We start from the raw sequence: 19,367 nt of genomic DNA, 5'->3' as shown, positions 1-19,367 counted from the left end.
CAATTGATGACCAGAGTGCAGCTATCTTCAACTAGCTTAAAGTCACAATATGAATGGGTCTTAATAATCAAAAAGCTCAAGAATTAGGCACATTACAATTATTAGCCTTCTAAGGGCCAGATTGCAAAAGCCCTTACAACCAAAATGAATGTCAACCGTACCTTCGCAGAGGAGAAACATAAAGCATGTGACAAAATTCCAGCTTAAAATTAACAATAAATTACTAAGAAGACACTGGTGGAGCAAAGCCCCCAGGTGTAGACCCCAGAGATGATGGCAGTGCTGGCGGTGGAACGGGTGCAGAACTCGAGGGTGTGGATCCAGATTGCACAGGATGCTGCTGATACTGCCGAGTTGCCGGAGGGGGATGCAGCAGAGGCAATGTCGATTGGTTCAACGGTTGGTACTGTTGATAAGGAGGCGGGGGCATCATATAATCATAAGGAGGGTAATGATGGGAATAATATTGCCCATGAGGTGGGGCCATTGCGGGGTAAGCATAATGCTGCCCCTGTTGCTGCTGCTCCGAAGGTGGCCTGTTCTCGCTGGACCCTGAGGGCCCACTGGAAGACCCTTCCTGGGAAGGAACAATCGCACCCATCCTTTGGGGCTCCATGGAGGGATAGAAGGTTCTCTCTGAGGAGGCAGTAGCATGTTGTAGTAGTGCATTGCTGGGCCCTGGTCCTGAGAACCAGGCGCTTGCATTTGGCTCTGTTGCTGAGATATAACCGCCCTTGGTAGCAGCCCGCTCTGAGCAACGGCTGCCTGCTGCCGTGCAACTTCCGAACCTTCAGTTTCTGGTTTTGGGGCTTGAGGTCTACCCCACATCAGCTTCAGCCTTAACCCCTTTATTACCAGTTTTTTTGAGAGCTCCTCCGCAGCTTTTTCTGCATCTTCCCTGGTTGTATATGTCACAAAAGCGCATGCTCGTTGTAGCACCATCCTTATAGATTCGATTTCACCGTGGGCGTAGAAATTATCCTTCAAATCCTACTCGGATACCCTTGCATCAAGGCCACCCACTTACAGGGTTCTGATGCTCTCATCCTCGGGGGGGCTCCAATGAGGGCATCTCCCCAGCCTTGTTGAGCAGCTTTAAAGCGACTGGATCATTTACTCTGGAAATATTTATGCAAAAATCCCTGAAAATAAGCAATCAAATTCTGACATACATGCCTATGAAGCAAGTATAAGATGTTTTTAATGAGTGTACATGTTAGCTATGTGAACAAAAAAAGAAAGACATTAGCAAAGAGAATCTGCTAGACTGAGCTGACATCGACAGAGGAAGGGGTAATAGATATTGTATACATAAACACAATATCGACCAAAATGTGGTGCTCCCTATTTAGATTCAATTATAAAAAAAACTTCATTATTCTTATCAGCCTTTCCTTACGCTCATCAAGAAGTTCGAGTAGACTACATAATCATCTAGCTGGTCAGGTAACAAATTACCTTACACAAAATTGCAAGGGAAATTCCTCTGGAAAAATTCAATCTAACAGAGAATTCTAGCTGACATCATTAACAATGATAAATGCACGGGATGACAAGCTTCACCCAGAGCTACTGAAACCTTGCCAATATTTCAGTTCGAGCGAAACTATCTAATGGGACTACACTAGGTATCAGTGTCTACTCCCTTGCATCCTTTCTCTTTATTGCCATGTAAAACTAAAATATTAAAGAGAAATACACATACTATTGCAGTAGAAGATTCTTGAGGACCATAACTCGACACAATAGCACCCTAAAAAAATAAATCACAACATAAGAAGAAAAGAGAGAACAATCTTCACTTCAGTCTCAAAAGAACATAGAACTAATTGCAAAAGATAAAACAATAAACTGTGAGATGAGCTTGCCCATCCTATATGAACTCATTCAAAGATGCAAAAAGAGTAGAAAATATTCATGGAATAACATTTAAATTATCAACTAAAAGCTAGGTCAAAACTGAAACCAAAATGCATAAGCTTTTGACAAAAAAATGCATTAAGTTATGTAGCTTGGCTAAGGGAGATAACAACAAACCACACGCTCAAGCAGATGAAAAGACAAATATCAAGAAAAGTACATCAAAGTGATATCGAACAATGAAGGATTGAGAAAAACCAACAGCTTCACCGTTTTATGGTACATTTGGAAGAAGTGAAAATCAGGGAGGTGATGAAATTTTTTTCAAAATTCCCCCTCTTTTCTTCTAAAAAATATTTAAAATTTGTCCCATTTTCTTAACCGATATTCCTCACCTCTCCCTCCTTCCCAAAAAAATTATTGAATTCTCAAATGCATGAGCATGCTTTTGGTAACATATTTAACTTGCAAAGAGGCTTTCTATTTCGCACCCATACAATTCGAGATCAAGAAACCAGGAAACCATGAAAATGACAATGTTCGTCCGAGGGCAAGAACATGGATATGCATGGAGAGGGACTAATTAAGGAGGTTTTGCACAATAAATGCAATGCAAGGCGAGAAACATACCCATAATAACGATCTTTTATATTTTGCTGAGACAACTCCCCAGTTACTGGCATTTCATGCCTATATGGACACTTAGCACCTCTGGTGCACTCCCCCCTAATGTAGAAGCTGCAAACATGAGCTCTGTTTCTTTTGTACTATGGTGTTGTTCTTTGAAGTTTCAGTATAGTATCATTAGGCCGAACCTTACCATATGAGGATTCATAATCTAATCCAGCCCTAGCCTGCACAGTAATGGTAACAAGTTTCATGATAATAGTGAACTGCTGGGAAGACTCACTATCAATCTCCATATAACATAACTTCATGGTTAAGCATATAACACAAAGGTCCACCCTAAATGATGAAAAAGAACAATAAGCATATACACAAGTACATTAGTACAACCTACACAATAAAGATGGGAATCATATTAAGGTTTTTGTACTTATCACAGACAAGTGCAACGACTAGCAAAGCATTATCATACGAAGATCTTTTCGGGATGGGTTGAAGCCTGTGAATGTAGCACTATCCATGCAAGCCATTGGGTAGCGCAATCCTTTCAATGAACAAATTGAAACCTACCATTTAAGAGTGAAATTTCTCACCCCTGGCATCGGGATCATACTTATCCTATGAAGCAACTTGGCATAGCTCTAACTAACAAAAGATGGACATGATAATCAAGGTTCTTTGCTAATCATAAACAACTGCAATTATCAGAAAAAAATTCTTATCCAAAAATATCTCCTCATCGGTCAGAGCTCATGTACACCGTGCCATCTCTAATGCAACTCGAACCCATTTAATAGATAATAAGATAAATTCAAGCACGAGATCTCTCAACACCACCATCTTATATCAGGTACATTTAGCCTAAGAACCTCCCTTTAGCAGAATATCTTCACAAAGGGATGTCTGCAAGTAATCATCGCATACTGAGATAAATTTGCAGCTACTTCTCTCAACAGCCTCGCTGTTTCCAATATTCTCCTAATTATAATGTGATTGCACATGGATGCATGTCAAAACATGAAGTGTAACTGTGCAAGCAAGGACTGATGTGGAATCAGCGCATGAGAGAGAGAGAGAGAGAGAGAGAGAGAGAGAGAGAGAGAGAGAGAGAGAGAGAGTACCTTTCGATCATGCTCCTCTGCAAAGTACTCCCTATTAACATCACTCTTGGGAATGGCGTCATGTGAGCTGTTGGATAAAGCAGTATCGCGAACCTGAACTGGCAACCCATATTCAAGATCCCAAAGGCAGACTTGACAGTCTGGCAAATTTCAGTTTTCTTGTATCTTGCGTCGCGACCTGGTCTCCCACCTGAAAACTGTAAAATGGACGCTGGCAGATTTTGCACTCCTTATCATACTGTGCCTTTGTCTGCATTCAAGTACATATGCCCAACAGCACAGAGAGAAAGATAGGTCAGATGAAAACAAATCAGAGCATGGCATTATAGACACGCTAACCCAACGGCTAAGGAACCTTAAAAGGGGGCAAATTGCAGGACGAGCTGCCATTAAGCGTCAACATGACCCGGGTAACAGACTGACGACAGGCGGTACGCAGCATACAGAGAACACGGAAGAGAGTTCGCAAAGAGACATAACGGGCCATGCGAGAGGGGATGTATTCATGATCAGCGATCCAAGCCAACATCGTCTCGAGAAAACCAGAACTAAAAGGGGGGGTAGCGAAACCTCAAATTGACGACTACAATCGCAATCTATCGAACAAGAAACTAAGGCAATATCATTTCGAGGGAAGGACCGAAGGAAAATAACTGGTCAATGCAGCGTGCAGCAGTACTGTTCAATGCAGGCTCGCCGATCCGCCGTTCCGCTGTTGGGCTACTCTAGAACAGCTCAATCAGGGCCCCTGATGATACTCGCGCACCTGATACAACAATGCGCGCGCTTGGCTTCGAATTTAAGCTGCGACCGAGTATGGAACGATCGAGGGAATGGATCGAGAGGTGGCGAATTACGAGCGAACGAGTAGAAGAGCGAGATTGGAGGAGAAGATGGTACCGTGCGGACGTAAGGGTTGTCGCGCCGAGGCAGGACTCGCAGATGACGGGGAAGTCGGAGCGCTCCCACCCGTCGGCCTCCGCGTCCCTCAGCAACGGGTGCGCCATGGAAGCCCGAGATGATGGTCTAGGGTTTTCGCCCCCGAGCGAGGCGTGGATTCAGCACTTCCCGGCGCCGCTCGTCCTTCTCTCCGTCTCTCTCCGTCTCTCTCTGGATTAAGGGTTTGATATAGCAGAAACCTTCCGCCGTGCAGGGCTGGAATGGGCGATGGAGAAGCGCGGGAAGGATTGATGCGACGAGCCTAGCCGTTTGTTTGTTTGTTTTTTCTTCTTCTTTTTTTGGGTCGAAGAAAAAAAAATCGAAAACTGATATAAATAAAATTTTGCAAGTGAAATTCGCAAATCTTTAAATAAAATTCCATACCGAAAAGAACAAATTATCTCTCGTTGTAAATTCATTTTGGTATTTTGTTTTAGCCTTGAGTTGCTTTGTTTATATATATATATATATTTTGAGTATTTTAGATGAGAGTGAGAATTTAGGATTTGCACACTGATATTTTTTAAAAAGATAAATTGATGTGAAGGTGCAAAATAGTCTTTAATGATAAACCTCATATATGTATTAGATATTAGGATTAATACCACGAAAAACCCTAAACTGATACATCTGTGATAATTTTACCCCAAATTAATTTTTTGACCACAAAAAATCACAAGCTGATACATTTGTGATAAATTTACTCTCAATTTATTTCCATTAAATTTTACTGTCAAATTTCTTTGTTAAATGACACGCGATAATTAACTGATGTACCAGTTTTATGTTTTATCCTCCATTTGTCACAGGTGTATCAGTTTTGTAATTTTTTGTGGTATTAATTCAATTTAACGGAAATTAACGGAGGGTAAATTTGTCACAAATATACCAGTTTAGGGTTTTTAGTGATTAAAATATTAGTTTGGAGTAAATTTATCACATGTGTATCGGTTTGGGGTTTTTTGTGGTAAAAAAAATAGTTTGGGATAAAATTATCATAGGTGTACCAGTTTAGGGTTTTTCGTGATATTAACCCTATATATTATTAAATATAGCGATGTATAAATGATGGTTGAGTTAACAATGAGGTATGAATTTTATATTTTCTTTTCTCTTTACCCAAACTAGCTCCGAAAACTTTTTCCCCCTTTCTTTTGCTCATTTGACTTTTTGGACGTATGTTATAGGAGTTTTTTTTTTTCCTTTTTTTCTTGTTAACATTCTTCCTTGTTGAAAAATATCTAGTTAGGCGAGTCGTATATGGATCAACTAAATTTTCAAGAAATGGGTTGCATGGATTTAGTATAGCATAGCCCAATCGAATATGAGTTCTTAATAATGGGTTTGAAGTATAACTCACTTGTGACTCACCAAACTACACATTGCATTTCGACCGAAAAAAACTATACCTTGCATGGACCCGAGGTTGCACGGTTGAGTTTTCATGTTTGATTTGTTTGCCAAAGCACCAAGTTGGCCCAGTCACGAGCAACCCTCGTGCAACTTGGAGTTAAGCATTTGATCTCATCTTTCATTGTTATAGAAAATCATATTCTCAGCATGTTTTTAAAAGATTTCATCTGAATCCTCGAAATGTAAAGCACGGAGAGGTATTTCCTTATCCCAAGGAAGACATATATATATGGGGGAATAGGGCTTCGGCAGGTTCGACTCCCAGGACACTAAAATGAGGCGTGTAGCTCTAGAAGATACTGAATTTATCTTTTGCAATTCTCAATTGTTCATTAAACTTAATTTTTCTACGATCTTAATTAAATCGTATGGTAATGAATCTAAAACTTTACCTAAATGATAAAATGAGCCCAGTTTTATTCTGATCAAGAAAACAAGCAAAAAGTAGAAGAGGTCAATATGATTATTGATCTTTCTTTAAAATTAATGTTTGTATGTCTATCGAGCATATTGTTTTCTATTATCTATAAAAAAAAATTATTTTCTATTAACAGAGGCTATTTAAATGTAAGTTCTAATCCAAGGAGATAATCTTATTAATTAAATTAAATAACTCCATTAAATTATTTAATGACGTTATAAATTTGTATTTCATTTTAAAGCAGAAGAGGCTGTTTTCAAATAGTGGTCGATCGATTGCGTATTAATCAATATTCAATGGACTGATCTAAGGTATTGCTTAGCTAATGAAGGATCGTCGTGTTCCAGTCAACGTTGTACTCTTGATAAACTCGTTATTATTGATTATCCATCGTTTTATGAATGCGAATGTCATTCTAAAATATTCCCATTGAATTCAAGTAATTTACTATTGAAGATCATAAGCCCTCGCCCCTGGCCCCACTCCCCAATGAATGGTTTGTTAGAATTCACGGAAATTCAAAACGATTCGTTCGGCAAAAGAGATCACTGGCCACTCTGGAATGTAAATAGAAACATTAGGAAACTAATCATTCGATAGACTAGAATTCAAATAGAATATTAAGACATTTCCATCGGAGGATTCATTAGGGGCAGCAAGAAATTCATTGCGAATTGATATAGATGGATAAACTACCGCAAAGAGAAAATCCAACCGATTTGATTCGGAGAAGACGGTACACGGTACCAGCTTCTCGAGGGATGAAGTAAACTCTCTTTAATTCTTTATACGGTATTCTTACTCGGGAGACGGTCTTGTTTGTACTTATTAAGCCACGGCGATCGTTTGATCTTCTGGTTTAAAAGCTAAACGATGAAATGAGGATCGAATTTTCGTGACTATCGTCGTGAAGGACCGGAAACGGGCAATCAAATTCGAACTCTTTTCTCTAAAAGGTTAGGTATCGAATCGTGGCCGTCGATCTTTGATAAAATGCTTTGGCCAACAAATCTGACTTCCTCTATTTATCATCATGCCTATGATGAAGAGTTTCTCATCTAACATGTTCCTTTAAGGGGAAAAAATGAATGAAAAAAACAAAAAAAAAGGGTTTAAAACACGAGATGGGCGCCACGTGTCGCCTTGGACGTCGCCACTAGAGAATAAGAATAATATATATTAAATAGTTAGAAACAACACAAGGAGGATCCGTGGCGCAATGGTAGCGCGTCTGACTCCAGATCAGAAGGTTGCGTGTTCGATTCACGTCGGGTTCAAATCCCTCTCCTCCGGATCTCGTTTTTACTTTTATTTATTTATCCCTTTTTATTTGGCAGCTTAACACGGGCAGATGTGTTTCTTTATTGTGATATCGACACAAACAGTCCCTGAATTTTGGTCAAATGTGTAATTTAGTCCATGAACTTTTAATTTGTTTAATGTCATCCCTGAACTTTTGGTACATATTCAATTCAGTCTCTGAACCATGTTCGATGTTCAATGCAGTCCTTGAACTTGAATTAATGGAAGTGATTGCATTGAATATTTTCATATAATTCTAATGGAAATGACTGTATTAAATATTTTCATATAGTTCAGGGACTGAATTGAACATGTACCAAAAGTTCAAAGATGACATTGAACAAATTAATTAAGGATCACATTGTACATTGGGTTAAAGTTCATGGACTACATTGAACAAATTAAAAGTTTAGGAACTAAATTGCATATTTGGCCAAAGTTTAGGGATTATTTTTGTCATTTCCCTTTCTTTATTTATATAATTGAGTTTTCCACCCGTTTCTCCTGAGCCTTTCTTTTATTTATTTATTTTTATTCCCAATGTGCTTTTATCAACTTACTAATGTCTAATGTTGCGCTTGATCCGAATCTCCTTTTATTTCACTTTATCCCTTTTTATTTTAGCAGCTTATCGCGATCTACATTTCTTTATTATAAGAGTATTGAATGAAAGCTAGCATTGGTAAAGATAAAGACTGTGGATTTACCTTGAGTTTTCAGCATTTTCAAAAAATACTTCCAAGCAGATTAATCGTCTTTTTTTTTTCCAATTTATCCTCACCGACATTTTCAAATTCCTATTTTGCTCTCATTTTTATTATTCATCATTTCTCTCAGTACTCTTTGTTCCAAATTCCGATCGACAAGAGCTCAGAGTCAATAGTCGTCGAGAAACAACCGTCGAGAGACGAGTGCCACAAAAGGTCAACGGTGGTAGAAATCTGGGTGAAGCTAAAAGCTTTACTTACCTTGGGCTTTCAGCATTTTCAGAAAACAATTTTTAGGGTTAATAACTTTTTTTTTTCAATTTTGCCCTCACTGACATTTTCGAATTCCTATTTTGCCCTTATTTGTCGCTTCGAATTCCGATCATGTGGGCCTATGTCAACGGGTTGTCGGGGGGCCATTCCCTAAGGATCAACGGTCGTCAAGGTCTAGGTTGACGATTGTGGGTCTAGATGCTAAGGGTCTAGGTTCACGCGTCTACGGGTCGCATGATCATCAGCATTGCCTGGCCTGGCCTCTTCGACAGTTCGATCGTCGCCGGCGATGGGTTGCTTCAGCTGTCTTTCGGTTCGATTTTTCTGTAACTTACAATGAGCCAATTACAGAAGATGTAGGGCCGTTTGGTTCAACTTTGTAAATGAGACTTGAAGGAATGCAAATACCTTCAAGTTAAAGCCCCTTGGGGAAATGCAAATGGCGTTTGGTAAAAAATCCTTTATGAAACTACTTTGACCTAAGTAGTATTTGGCAAATTTTTTTTTGCAATGTGCTTTGGGAATTTTCTTTTTTATTAAAAAAAAAACTTACCCTATCCTTCGCCGGAGCCGGCAAAGGCCTACGGTAGTAGGCAAGCTAGATCTGGCGCCAGTGGCCATCGTCCGAGGTATGGCGACCCTCGGTGAGCCAGATCTGGCGCCGGCGACTGTCGCTCGAGGCCGGGCGACCCCCGGTGAGCCAGATCTGCCGTCGCCTGAGGCCGGGCGACCCTTGGCGAGGGTTGCGCGATCTCAGGAGGGCTATTGCTCGGGCCGCTCGACTCAGGCGCCGGCGCCTGGGTCGCTCGACCTCAGGCGTCGCTGGCCTGGGTGGTCGCGCGACGCAGACCAGCAGCACCTAGGTGGTCGCGCAACCTCAGGCGACCGTCACCTGGGTCCTGCGATCTCACCGGCCAGATCGGGTGTCGGTCGCCGTCGCGCAAAAGATGAACAGTAATAAGAGGGGCAAATTCGGAATAAGCCAGAATAAGTGAGGATAGTTTGGGGGCAAAAAAGTTGGTTTCAACATTTGCCAAATGCTGGCTTTCGACCGAAAGCCCATTGGGAATGCTTGCCAAACGGTTCAGCATTTCCCCTAGTGGCTTTCGGCCTTGAAAGCTTCTTTCCAAAACTAAACCAAACACCCCTGTAGTGATTTTTCTGGAATATTCTCGAAAAGTCCGATCACCAAATTATGGACACTCCGTACAAAAAAAAAAAAACAATCACGGAAACTCGCACGTGCATCACGAGGGCAAATACCAAAAAAAAAAAAGACACACGGCCCGTTGTTTCTCCACGTGGTGCGTGTTTCCATTCGCCACGTCATCGCTGTTTCCCAAGCCCCCACCAAAAGAAAATGAAAATCCTCACTTTCTCACCTACCGGTTTCTACTCTGTTCACCATCTCTTTGCCGGAGCTCCTCCGCCACTTCGGGCCCGCGATGTCGACGATCCTGCGGAAGATCGTCGAACTGGCGTCCAATCGGCCGTCCTCCCCCGCCGCCGCCGGCGGCAGCGGCGGCGCGGCCCGGTCGTCCCTGGGGGCCTTCGAGAGGCTCCCGGAGGACGTGCTGGTGCAGATTCTGCGGCTGCTGGGGCCCAAGGACGCGATGAAGACGAGCCTGGTGTGCAGGTCGTGGAAGTCCCTCGTGTCCGACGACCGCCTCTGGATCTCGTTCCTCCAGAACCAGGACCAGAACCTGCCCTGGGAATCGATTTTCTTCGCCGAGACCCATTTGCGGTTCGGCTGCCCGATTCAGTGAGTTTCTTCCTTCTTCGAAATTTGGCGCAGTAAGCGCAGATGCGAGTAGATTATCGGTTCGAATGATATGATCACGATCGCCGATTTGTGGTTCATACTGTACTTTTGAAGAGTCCTTTGAAGTCGATTTAGTCGATGATTTGTGGAACTAGATTAATGAGTAATTGCTTAATGGAGGCGAAAGCATTGCAGGACGGTCTCGAATGAGGTGCCTGAGCTATCGTTTATGAGTATATACAGCCGGCGTGCGCAGGTACCCGGTGCCGTCATAATTGATGGTAAGCCTCTGCTTCTCAAAGGTGATTCGGTACCAATTAGAGCCGCGCGATAGAGAAGAAATGCGTGGATACCTATTACTATCTTCGTCATAGGACATTGTCTGTCATCTTGCCGTACTTTTTTTTTATTTTTTATGATTTCATGTATCTTGATCATAGTGTTCTGGTTGCCTCGTTTATTGTCTTGAGCTAGGTGGTTCTGGATATTGCAAATATGGTTGGAGCAAATATGATTGTCCATCTGGCAGGTCAGCAACCTTCCTGGTAAGGATTAGAGAATTCACATTCTCTCGATTGTAGCAAGGCGCATGGAGTCTGGGAACACCACGAAACGTGTCTTCTTTTATGTGAAGCCCCGGTACCAGAAGTTGCATCTATTTGAATGTTGTCGGATAATGTGTAGGAATTTGGCAATATCGAATCTCCAATGCATGCCAGACTTCGGCATTTTTTTGCGACGATCTATAGCAGGTTCTTCTCTATCCTCTAATTTAACTTTGGGAATTCAAGTAATCCGCAGTGATCGGATTAATTGAAATTTTAATTCTACCAAGAAATTTAACGTTTTCTTTTTCCAGAAATTATTTAAACTTTAGATTTTGATATTTCCTCTTAATCTTGAACTTCTACATATGAAGATGTCGATTCCGGTATATTTCAGGATGCAGGTGAGGCCATCAACACAGCCAATCGTCGTGTCCATTCCAATCTGCCACTATGATGGTGAGTAAGCTGCTTGCATACCGTGTAATGTGGAAGTAGTGTTGAATCTAGATCTTGATGCTTCCTAGTCAGAGCCTTAACATATGGCAAATTGCATGTGCAGCGATAGAGACTGTATCATAATTTATTGTTTCTACACTGTATAATGCAGTCTGTATCCTTCATTACCCAAAAAGGGAATCTTATAATATCTTTAGAGACTAGACCTTTTCTTTTTCTTGTTTAGATACCGAATCTGCAAAAGCATCAAGACGGCAGCTCAAAGAGGCCATCTACTTTACTTTATTTGAGATGAATGTTCCTGCTGTCTGTGCCATTGATCAGGTTAAATTTCCTTTCCTTTCCTATTCTCTTGGTTGTTTGAATATCAGAGTGAGGATAAAGAGAATTGTTATCCTGGATTGCATGTTAGTCTTATTCATGATGCCTTGGTCACCAACCAGCAAGCTAGGTCTGCTCTGAAGAATCAGTTTGTGAGTCTGCCAACAAATGTGGAAATGCATACTCGTCAAATATAAATCAATTACTTGGTCACAAAAAAAAAGGGGCACTTTTATTTCTATTGTATCACAATTTAGATTTCTTGATGCATATTCACCCTAGTTGGATGCTTTCTTTCTCTTTGTGAAAAGTGCGTTTGTGCTCTTGACTTATTGAGAATTGACAGACCTTAATGTACCTCTTGCAAGGAACTTCCTTCTCTTTTTCAGCTCAAATTGGTTACTTTTTTACTTTGAGCATAATTATATCAAAACTCTTCATGCTTCTTCCTTGACTGCAGGCAACTTTGTCACTCTATGCAGCGAGGCGAACTTCAGGAATTTCTGTCAATATCGGTTTCCAGGCGACCTCCATTGTTCCAAGTAATTGTTTCTTCATTTCTATTTATGAGTGACGCAGCCTTAGTTTCTGGTGGGAGTGAGATGCCAGTCGGGCCTCCTGCCTCATTTAGTTTTTTGACTTCTTCTCAGGAAGTGTTTCATGGACCTAAATCTGTTACTTCATCAAACCCATAGAAATCCATTTGATGGTTGGAATTTGGTAGTTTCGGATCACCTGTTGATGAACTTATGCTTAACTCAGTTATTGATTTTGGTTCTCCTTGCGAAACATTCTCTTGTTTGTTTGACATGAACTCCTTTTGTTATAGAAAACTTTGTCGATATGTATTAAATTTTCAGTAAAAGAGGACACAAATGTTTCGTTACTTTAATATGTAAAGAACGCTACAAAACATGTTACATAGGATGTGTCATCATAATCTGGACGTCCCTAACAGTTTTGATCTCATGCTACTAACTAAATTTCTAGTGCTTTCTGATATTAAGGGTTAAAAGATGAGATAGAGTTTGGGCCTTTTATTTTTGTTGGGGAGAGAGGGTGGATATTTAACATAGTAGATTCATAAAAATATAATGGGATGGTGAACCTGTGGAATATCCAAATGCAAAATTGCTGCTTCCTCGTTTTTGTCTGTTTTCTAATTCTGTGAGAGTTGAAACTTACTAGTATACCCCGATTTTCTTTTTCTCTCCCCAAGTTTTGCATGGTAAAGTGATGCGCAAGGTGGGTGTGGAAGTCACGGGACTTGGAGCTTTAAAACTGACAGGATTCCTCCGGGAGCTGATGCAGCAGAAGAATTTGAGTTTTGCGTCGTTGTATACAGTTCGTACATTGAAGGAGGTAATGTTTTCTTCCTTGATAATTGAGCACGATTCTCTTGTATCATGTATTCCAGAGTGCGTTGGCTGCTTTCAAAATCTCTCTGTCATTTAAACATGCTGCAAAAATGTTGACGATTCATCAGCTGACTCCCCCTGACAATGTTTGCCCGTGCAAGAGTAGTGCCTGGAACGATGGAATTTCTAATAAAGTCTGACCAGGTCCTGTCCTTTAAGAACATCCTTGGTTAACAAGACTAGAAAAGGGACTTGAGGTCCCAAATGCTGATGCTTTTCTTCTGCATTTGCAACTTTCTGCGAATCAACTCGATCCTCTTTATGTGCGGAACATTTGAGTAAAATTGTATGCCTAAAATTTGTTTCCTCGTCTGGGTCCACATAAAATTTGAGCCAGATATTGGCCAATCTACCATGAATTCAAGCTGTACAATGTCTAAACTATTCAATTGGCTTCTTCAAGCTCATCTTTTACACTTGCGTAGCATCACCATCTGATGTCTGCTGTTGTTTTTATGTTGGACAAAATGGAAATGCAGAGGCTATGTTATGTTGCGGCTGATTATGAAGTTGAGTTACGCAAGAACACAGAAGCATCTTTTGAAGTTTCAGGGGAAGGGTCATTTACTCTTTCAGAAGAACGCTTTCAGACAGGAGAGATCCTATTTCAGCCTCGCATGGCAGGAGTGTAAGATCATCTCTTCCATTTGCCATCAATATTTTGATGTTTGAGGAGCTTAGTGCTTTAAGTCTTGAATAGATTTTCTCAGATAAATGTCCACTGCCTTGAGAAAAGCAGATTCTTCATCTGCCTTATTTGTCTCCGGCCTCTCTCTCTCTCTCTCTGCATTTTGTAAAACGACACTGCGCAGCCTTCTAAATTTCGGACTTTGTTAGATGACAAATACAATTGTTAAAGTGATTTCCCATGCTTTGCACAGACGAACCATGAGTTTGCACCAGGCAGTAGCACTTTGCATGGACCATTGCCATGCTGCAGAGCTAAATGCTGATGACACATGGTTCAAGACTGTTGTCTTGTCTGGAGGAACAGCATGTTTACCTGGGCTAGCAGGTATATGCCCTTTGCTCATGTATCAGCATTCTTGTTAGAAAATGCTATGCGATGAGCAATTTTTTATATGCTTCAATAATCATACTACGAGAGTACTTGTGAATCATCGTTCAGGTCCCAAAATTTGACGAGATAATCTTTGACATGCATGTGAAAATTCTTATTCAGAGAGGTTGGAGAAAGAATTGCATGGACTTCTTCCCCCTTCCATTTCAAGTGGGATCAGGGTCGTAACACCACCTTATGGTGCAGATACTGCTTGGTTTGGGGCAAAGCTAATCAGCAATGTAAGGCTTCTTCACTTTCGAAATGTTAGCAAACTTGCATGTCAATAGTCTGTGAACAAATGCTGAATATGCGGTTCTGCAAGACTTTCCTTTGCCATTTAAGGTCTACTCTTAAGTGTGTATATGCTGCTTGCATACATATTTAAGGTCTAATTTTCGACAAGCCAAAAAAAGTGGGGGGGGGGGGGGGGGGTTGGGTAGGAAGACTCCTCTTCAGGCTTTTGGTGAATTCTGACTTTTCTAGATGTTGCCTTGTTTTCTGGCGTAACACAGTTGAGCACATTCCCTGGGCCCTGGTGCTTGACAAAGAAGCAGTTTCGACATAAGTCTAGATTCAACCTCTTATGGTGAAATGCCCAGTTGCTTTGATCTGTTAAGGCTTGGTGTCTATCTGGGTAGCAGTTGAACCCTTGAGCAAGTTGACCGGATGGAGAAAATAAGCGTCTTGTTCTTCTCCGACGATGAAGATTCAAGTCTTGAAGCTAAGATAGGTGAATACATGATTAATTGCTGTCGCAATTCGGCATTCTTTTCCTGTATGACTTGTCCATGATGTCCAGGATCTTGCTAAATAATCCTCGCATGTGGATTCCTCTATTGCTATAATCCTGTGTGTGTGTAGAGTACGACATGCGTTCGTGATGTAACTATATTATAAGTGCCAACGATAGCGTAATGTAATAATTGCTCAGAATAACGAAGTGAATCTTCCCCATCTCTCTTCAAAAGTTCTCTGTCAGATGTCTCTTGGAAACGTTCCAAATTGTCGCAGGGGCATAGACTTTTCGGCTCGCTTGCAAATTGCATGGTTCTCCTGCTATGCACGACAGTTTGGATCAACTGTCCAATCCAGCGAGATGTGACCGGAATTATTCTCAAAAGAAGTACCTCTCTCTCTCTCTCTCTTTCTCAGTGTGTGTGCGCACGCGCAAGTTCGGCTCAATCACTCTATACTCGAGCCATTAATGGGAGGAACTCGGCCAGGGAAAATAAAGAAGGTTGCATACCAGACTCTTGAACTACAACCATCCAAAATGATTTCCTTCCTCGCAAGAATTGATCGTATGAGAGCTATGGCATATCAACGGCAGGACGTTCAAGAACCTGCGTACCAGAAAATTGATAGATGGAGGCCGACAAGGCTGGTGGCTGTATTCCTCGAATTTGCAGAAGGAGAATAATCACAGTGGAAAGTTTAGTCTTGTCCCACAGAAACTGGAAGATACGGATGACGACAAAGCCGGATGAACGTACTAACAGAAGAGGTGCACTGCGTTCGATTTGAGCCTCGCTGTCAATGGCAAAGGTTGATGGTGGTCGTGCCGGGCACTTGGGAAAAAGAACAAAAATTGCATGCCAGAGCCTTAAGACGACAACCATCCGAAGATTTCGTTCCACAAGTTGCAAGTTGATAATTCAAGAACCATGGCATATTGGTATACAGATAAGTTAGTAAACATAATCACAAACTGACTCAATAAAGGTCCAACAACAGTTATGTGGAAACCTAGCACAGATCAGGGGCAGGACATTCAAGAACAGGCTTACCATAACATGACAGACAAAAAAGATGCAGAGGCCAGCAATCATATATTACTCGATGCCGTTAAAAAAAAAGAATACAATAATTGCAGTGAAGAGAGTTCATAGTCTTGGTCCAAACGGAACCTGGAACAAGAGGATGATGAAGCCAACTGAAAGAACTAATAGAAGGGGCGCATGGAATGTGATTTGAGCCCCGCTATTGTCATTGGCTACGGACGACGGTGGTGATGCCGGGCGCTCGAGCCCTGGCTTTCCTTCTCCACATTTGGCAGCAAAAACGCCGGGCGGGTACTTCCCGTGGAGGTTAATGTAACTAAACATGGTCGAGGCGCAGTCATTTGTTAGGTCGTTTACGACATCAGCATAAGGGCACGCAAACTTCTTGAACGCAACAGACCTGGGGAGGGCAAGTAGGTCCTTTACATTTGCTCGTGATGATCGTGTAATTCAGGAACTGAAAATTCAGTGGACAACCTGCAAAGTTCATTGCAGAAATTTGAGATTCTAAATGCTCTAGAATTGGATATGCAACACAAAAATCACCTAAAAGCAACGTGCAGGTTGAGCGAGTCGGTGCAAAGATGAGGCTGGGGCATTATTGGCCCATATCTTTTATTACGGACGATTGCTAAAGATTTTCTTTTTGTTTTTTAGTTAGCATAATATTTAGTATATTTTTTATAATTAATCAAAGATATTTGCTAGATCTTTTCTTTCCCTCTTTTGTTAAGCAGAATTTTGTATAAATATTTGTACCATACGTAGAGCAATACAAACAAATTATGAATTATCACATGATATCAGAGTCATAGAGCTTAAAAACACCAAACAATTCAACGTGCATCTTTTGCGATATAGCTCCGGAAGCGTCTACCAATAAGGTTATTAACCCTTCCTCACCATATTATCTTAATACATTCGACAAAGTTGGAAGCGTACTTGTTTCATGCGTATGACCCGGAATAACTATGCAACATGGTCGAAGGCGACGAGACGCGCATCACGTGCAAAAAATAAACTCGGGTCTATTGATGGATTGCTAGAGAAGCCAGATCCAGTAGCACCCGAATTTAATGCCTGACCTTGACCGCAGTTTATAGGGAAGCGTGGTATATGCAGAAGAATCAAATGTAATATGCGATGAGTTGAAGGAGAGATTCTCTCAAGGTAATAGATTTTGCATCCACGAGATCAAAATTGAGATTGGGCTTCTACAGCAAGGAGAAGTCTTGGTGGTGGAATACAGTGACATCCTCAAATTTTGACCCTATTCGGGATATAATGAAGTGATTAAGTACGCACGACTTGAGAACTCGACCATGAATTGACAATTCGACCATAAGGATTGACAAGGGACAATTTTCAGCCATTATATACGATCAAGGAACGGTTATAGAATATTTCGCCAATAGTATACAATCTGATCGCGGGTGATTCTGCCTGACCATTGTATGAATTGCGAACGATCCGAAACGAATCCCTATTGATCGTGTACTTCGGAACTAGCGATTTACCCCTCGCAATTACATGACAACCGAGATCATCCATGGCTCGAGAAAGCTTAAACGTGGATTGATATCAAGTCAATCACGGGTCGAATACGCGTAACTCCTAAAAGCAGCCTGTTAGTTTGAGATATACTAAAGTCGCAATCGATCGATTTTGACCATGAATTAGAATCCGAATTTGGGTATCGAACCTTCGAGGATTTCAAGATGAAACTATTGGACGTTGCTTTGTTAATCCTTTGATTTATCGGTTTACTCAAAATATTCAGAAAAAGGAGTTAATAGGCCGAGATTTGGAGCCCACGAGGAAGTGGGCCGGGCAAAGGCCCATTGGGCCTCACGCCCAATGTGGACTTTGGCACTTGGGCCCAAGCAAGTCCAAGTGGGCCCATTAAGCCACTAAGCCCAATCTAAGCCCACTTAGCCAATTTTAAGCCTAATAACATTTTCAAGCCCAATCTTAATCATTTTGAGCCTAAACTTGATTTATACGAGCCTGTACAAAATTCTAGCTCGTATATGCGTATAGTATTTTATATTATACTTTGTGAAATTACCATTTTGCCCTTCTAGCATTAATTGAGAAGTGACAAAGGGGGAGCTAAAGTCTTGACATTTATGAGAAAAAATGATGAGCTTGGACTTGAAATTGGCTTGAAAGACAAGCCTATCTAGAAGAGAAATATCTCTAATTTCTCTTACTCATTCTCTCCCCCTCCCTCTCGGCCTCACCGTTTCCAGCCACCATCAGCCACTATCTCAGCCCCTTTGGCTGTTGTTTCGCAGGCCAGAACCACCAGCAGCAACGCTGTGACTGCCCGAAGCAGTACGCCGCCTGTCCAAGTCGTTTCCACCGCCGGACCGCCTCACCGTGAGCCAAACCAGCCCTCACCGGAGCTGTTGGCTACTGTCTAGCCACTGTTCAGCCGTCTATATATAGTAATCTCGTGTTATTTTCGGACCAAGCCACGCGTAGCCCTCGCCGCCGCCGTCATGTTCCTGTTATCGGAATCGCTAACGGGTGAGTTTTCACCCTAATCCCTCGATTAGTATGTTAAACTTGATTAGGATGAGTTTAGATTAAGTTAATTATGTTTAGTGCTAATTAATTAGGGATTAGTTGATAACTATCGCGATAAGTGATAATCGGTAGTGATAAGTTATCGCGATAAGTGATAAGTGGACTCGATAAGTTATCGAGAAAATGTGATAAGCTATCGTCATTTATGTGACAAGCTATCGAAAAAAGGTGATAAGCTATCGTCAAAGGGATGATAAGCTATCGATTTTTAAGTGTTAAGCTATTGCCAATTAGGTGATAAGCTATCACTATTTAGTTGATAAGTTATCACAATTAGGGTGATAAGTGCTTTTTATATGATTATTTTATAATTAAATTAAATGTTGTATTACGCCCGTTTCATGCCGTATAATGCCTGTTTTGCCCCGAGAAATATTTACCCTATGTGAAACCTCGTTAATTTTTTTTAAAGGGTTTTTATGGACATATAAATAGTAAACCCCAAGGTGTCGGGTTTATTTGTCAATTTTTATAAATTAAATAGGGCGATGATGTTTAAATATGGGAGCATACAAAGTTTGGCAGTTTAATTATGTGTACGTCGTCAAGTGTGACTTAATTACCGCATTTTTTGGCATGAAAATTGCAATATTTTGATGTGGTTAAATGAGGAGAAATGAAATTGGCTTGAGTAATTGCTATGTGTGCATGATCATCTAAAAGTTCCGTCTGTGCTCGGTTATACCAGAAGATCGCCAACCTAGGGTTTGGCCGTGGCCGTGACAGGTCGTGCCCAATTTGGTAATTGGATGCCATCGCAGGG

The 19,367-nt window shown here is 41.3% G+C and overlaps 1 protein-coding gene, 1 non-coding gene and 1 pseudogene across 3 annotated transcripts; 2 read left to right on the top strand and 1 right to left on the bottom strand.

The window, feature by feature from the left end:
- Nucleotides 1–77: 77 nt before the first annotated feature.
- Nucleotides 78–4,759, bottom strand: LOC130134586 (zinc finger CCCH domain-containing protein 49-like; annotated as a pseudogene).
- Nucleotides 4,760–7,586: 2,827 nt separating this feature from the next.
- On the top strand, nucleotides 7,587–7,658 carry TRNAW-CCA (transfer RNA tryptophan (anticodon CCA)). Its single transcript has one exon. It is a non-coding gene; the product is annotated as a tRNA-Trp (tRNA).
- Nucleotides 7,659–10,055: 2,397 nt separating this feature from the next.
- Nucleotides 10,056–15,198, top strand: LOC115669878 (actin-related protein 8). 2 transcript variants are annotated; one of them, XM_030591026.2, is made up of 12 exons: nucleotides 10,056–10,425; nucleotides 10,606–10,706; nucleotides 10,900–10,970; nucleotides 11,110–11,177; nucleotides 11,368–11,429; nucleotides 11,656–11,753; nucleotides 12,211–12,292; nucleotides 12,970–13,112; nucleotides 13,648–13,796; nucleotides 14,050–14,183; nucleotides 14,352–14,470; nucleotides 14,744–15,198. In XM_030591026.2, the coding sequence occupies exons 1-12, from the start codon at nucleotides 10,109–10,111 to the stop codon at nucleotides 14,819–14,821; spliced, it is 1,422 nt and encodes a 473-aa protein (XP_030446886.1). In that variant the 5' UTR covers nucleotides 10,056–10,108; the 3' UTR covers nucleotides 14,822–15,198. The 2 variants fall into 2 exon arrangements, with proteins under 2 accessions (XP_030446886.1, XP_030446887.1); XM_030591027.2 differs by having other exon boundaries at nucleotides 10,057–10,425; nucleotides 10,621–10,706.
- Nucleotides 15,199–19,367: the final 4,169 nt, after the last annotated feature.

The sequence above is a fragment of the Syzygium oleosum genome, unplaced genomic scaffold (assembly GCF_021117445.2).
Source record: "Syzygium oleosum isolate NSW1041296 unplaced genomic scaffold, Sole_v2.1 Sole_v2.22, whole genome shotgun sequence".
Taxonomy (NCBI): Eukaryota; Viridiplantae; Streptophyta; class Magnoliopsida; order Myrtales; family Myrtaceae; genus Syzygium; species Syzygium oleosum.
Note: the sequence above shows the minus strand (reverse complement) of the source record. Positions and strands in the feature narration are given on the sequence as shown.

Coding starts and splice junctions, on each gene's coding strand:
- LOC115669878 (XM_030591026.2), top strand. CDS start 10,109: ATGTCGACGATCCTGCGGAAGATCGTCGAACTGGCGTCCAATCGGCCG. Junction 10,707..10,899: donor CGGTGCCGTCATAATTGATG/GTAAGCCTCTGC, acceptor GTCTTGAGCTAG/GTGGTTCTGGATATTGCAAA. Junction 11,430..11,655: donor TCCAATCTGCCACTATGATG/GTGAGTAAGCTG, acceptor TTTCTTGTTTAG/ATACCGAATCTGCAAAAGCA.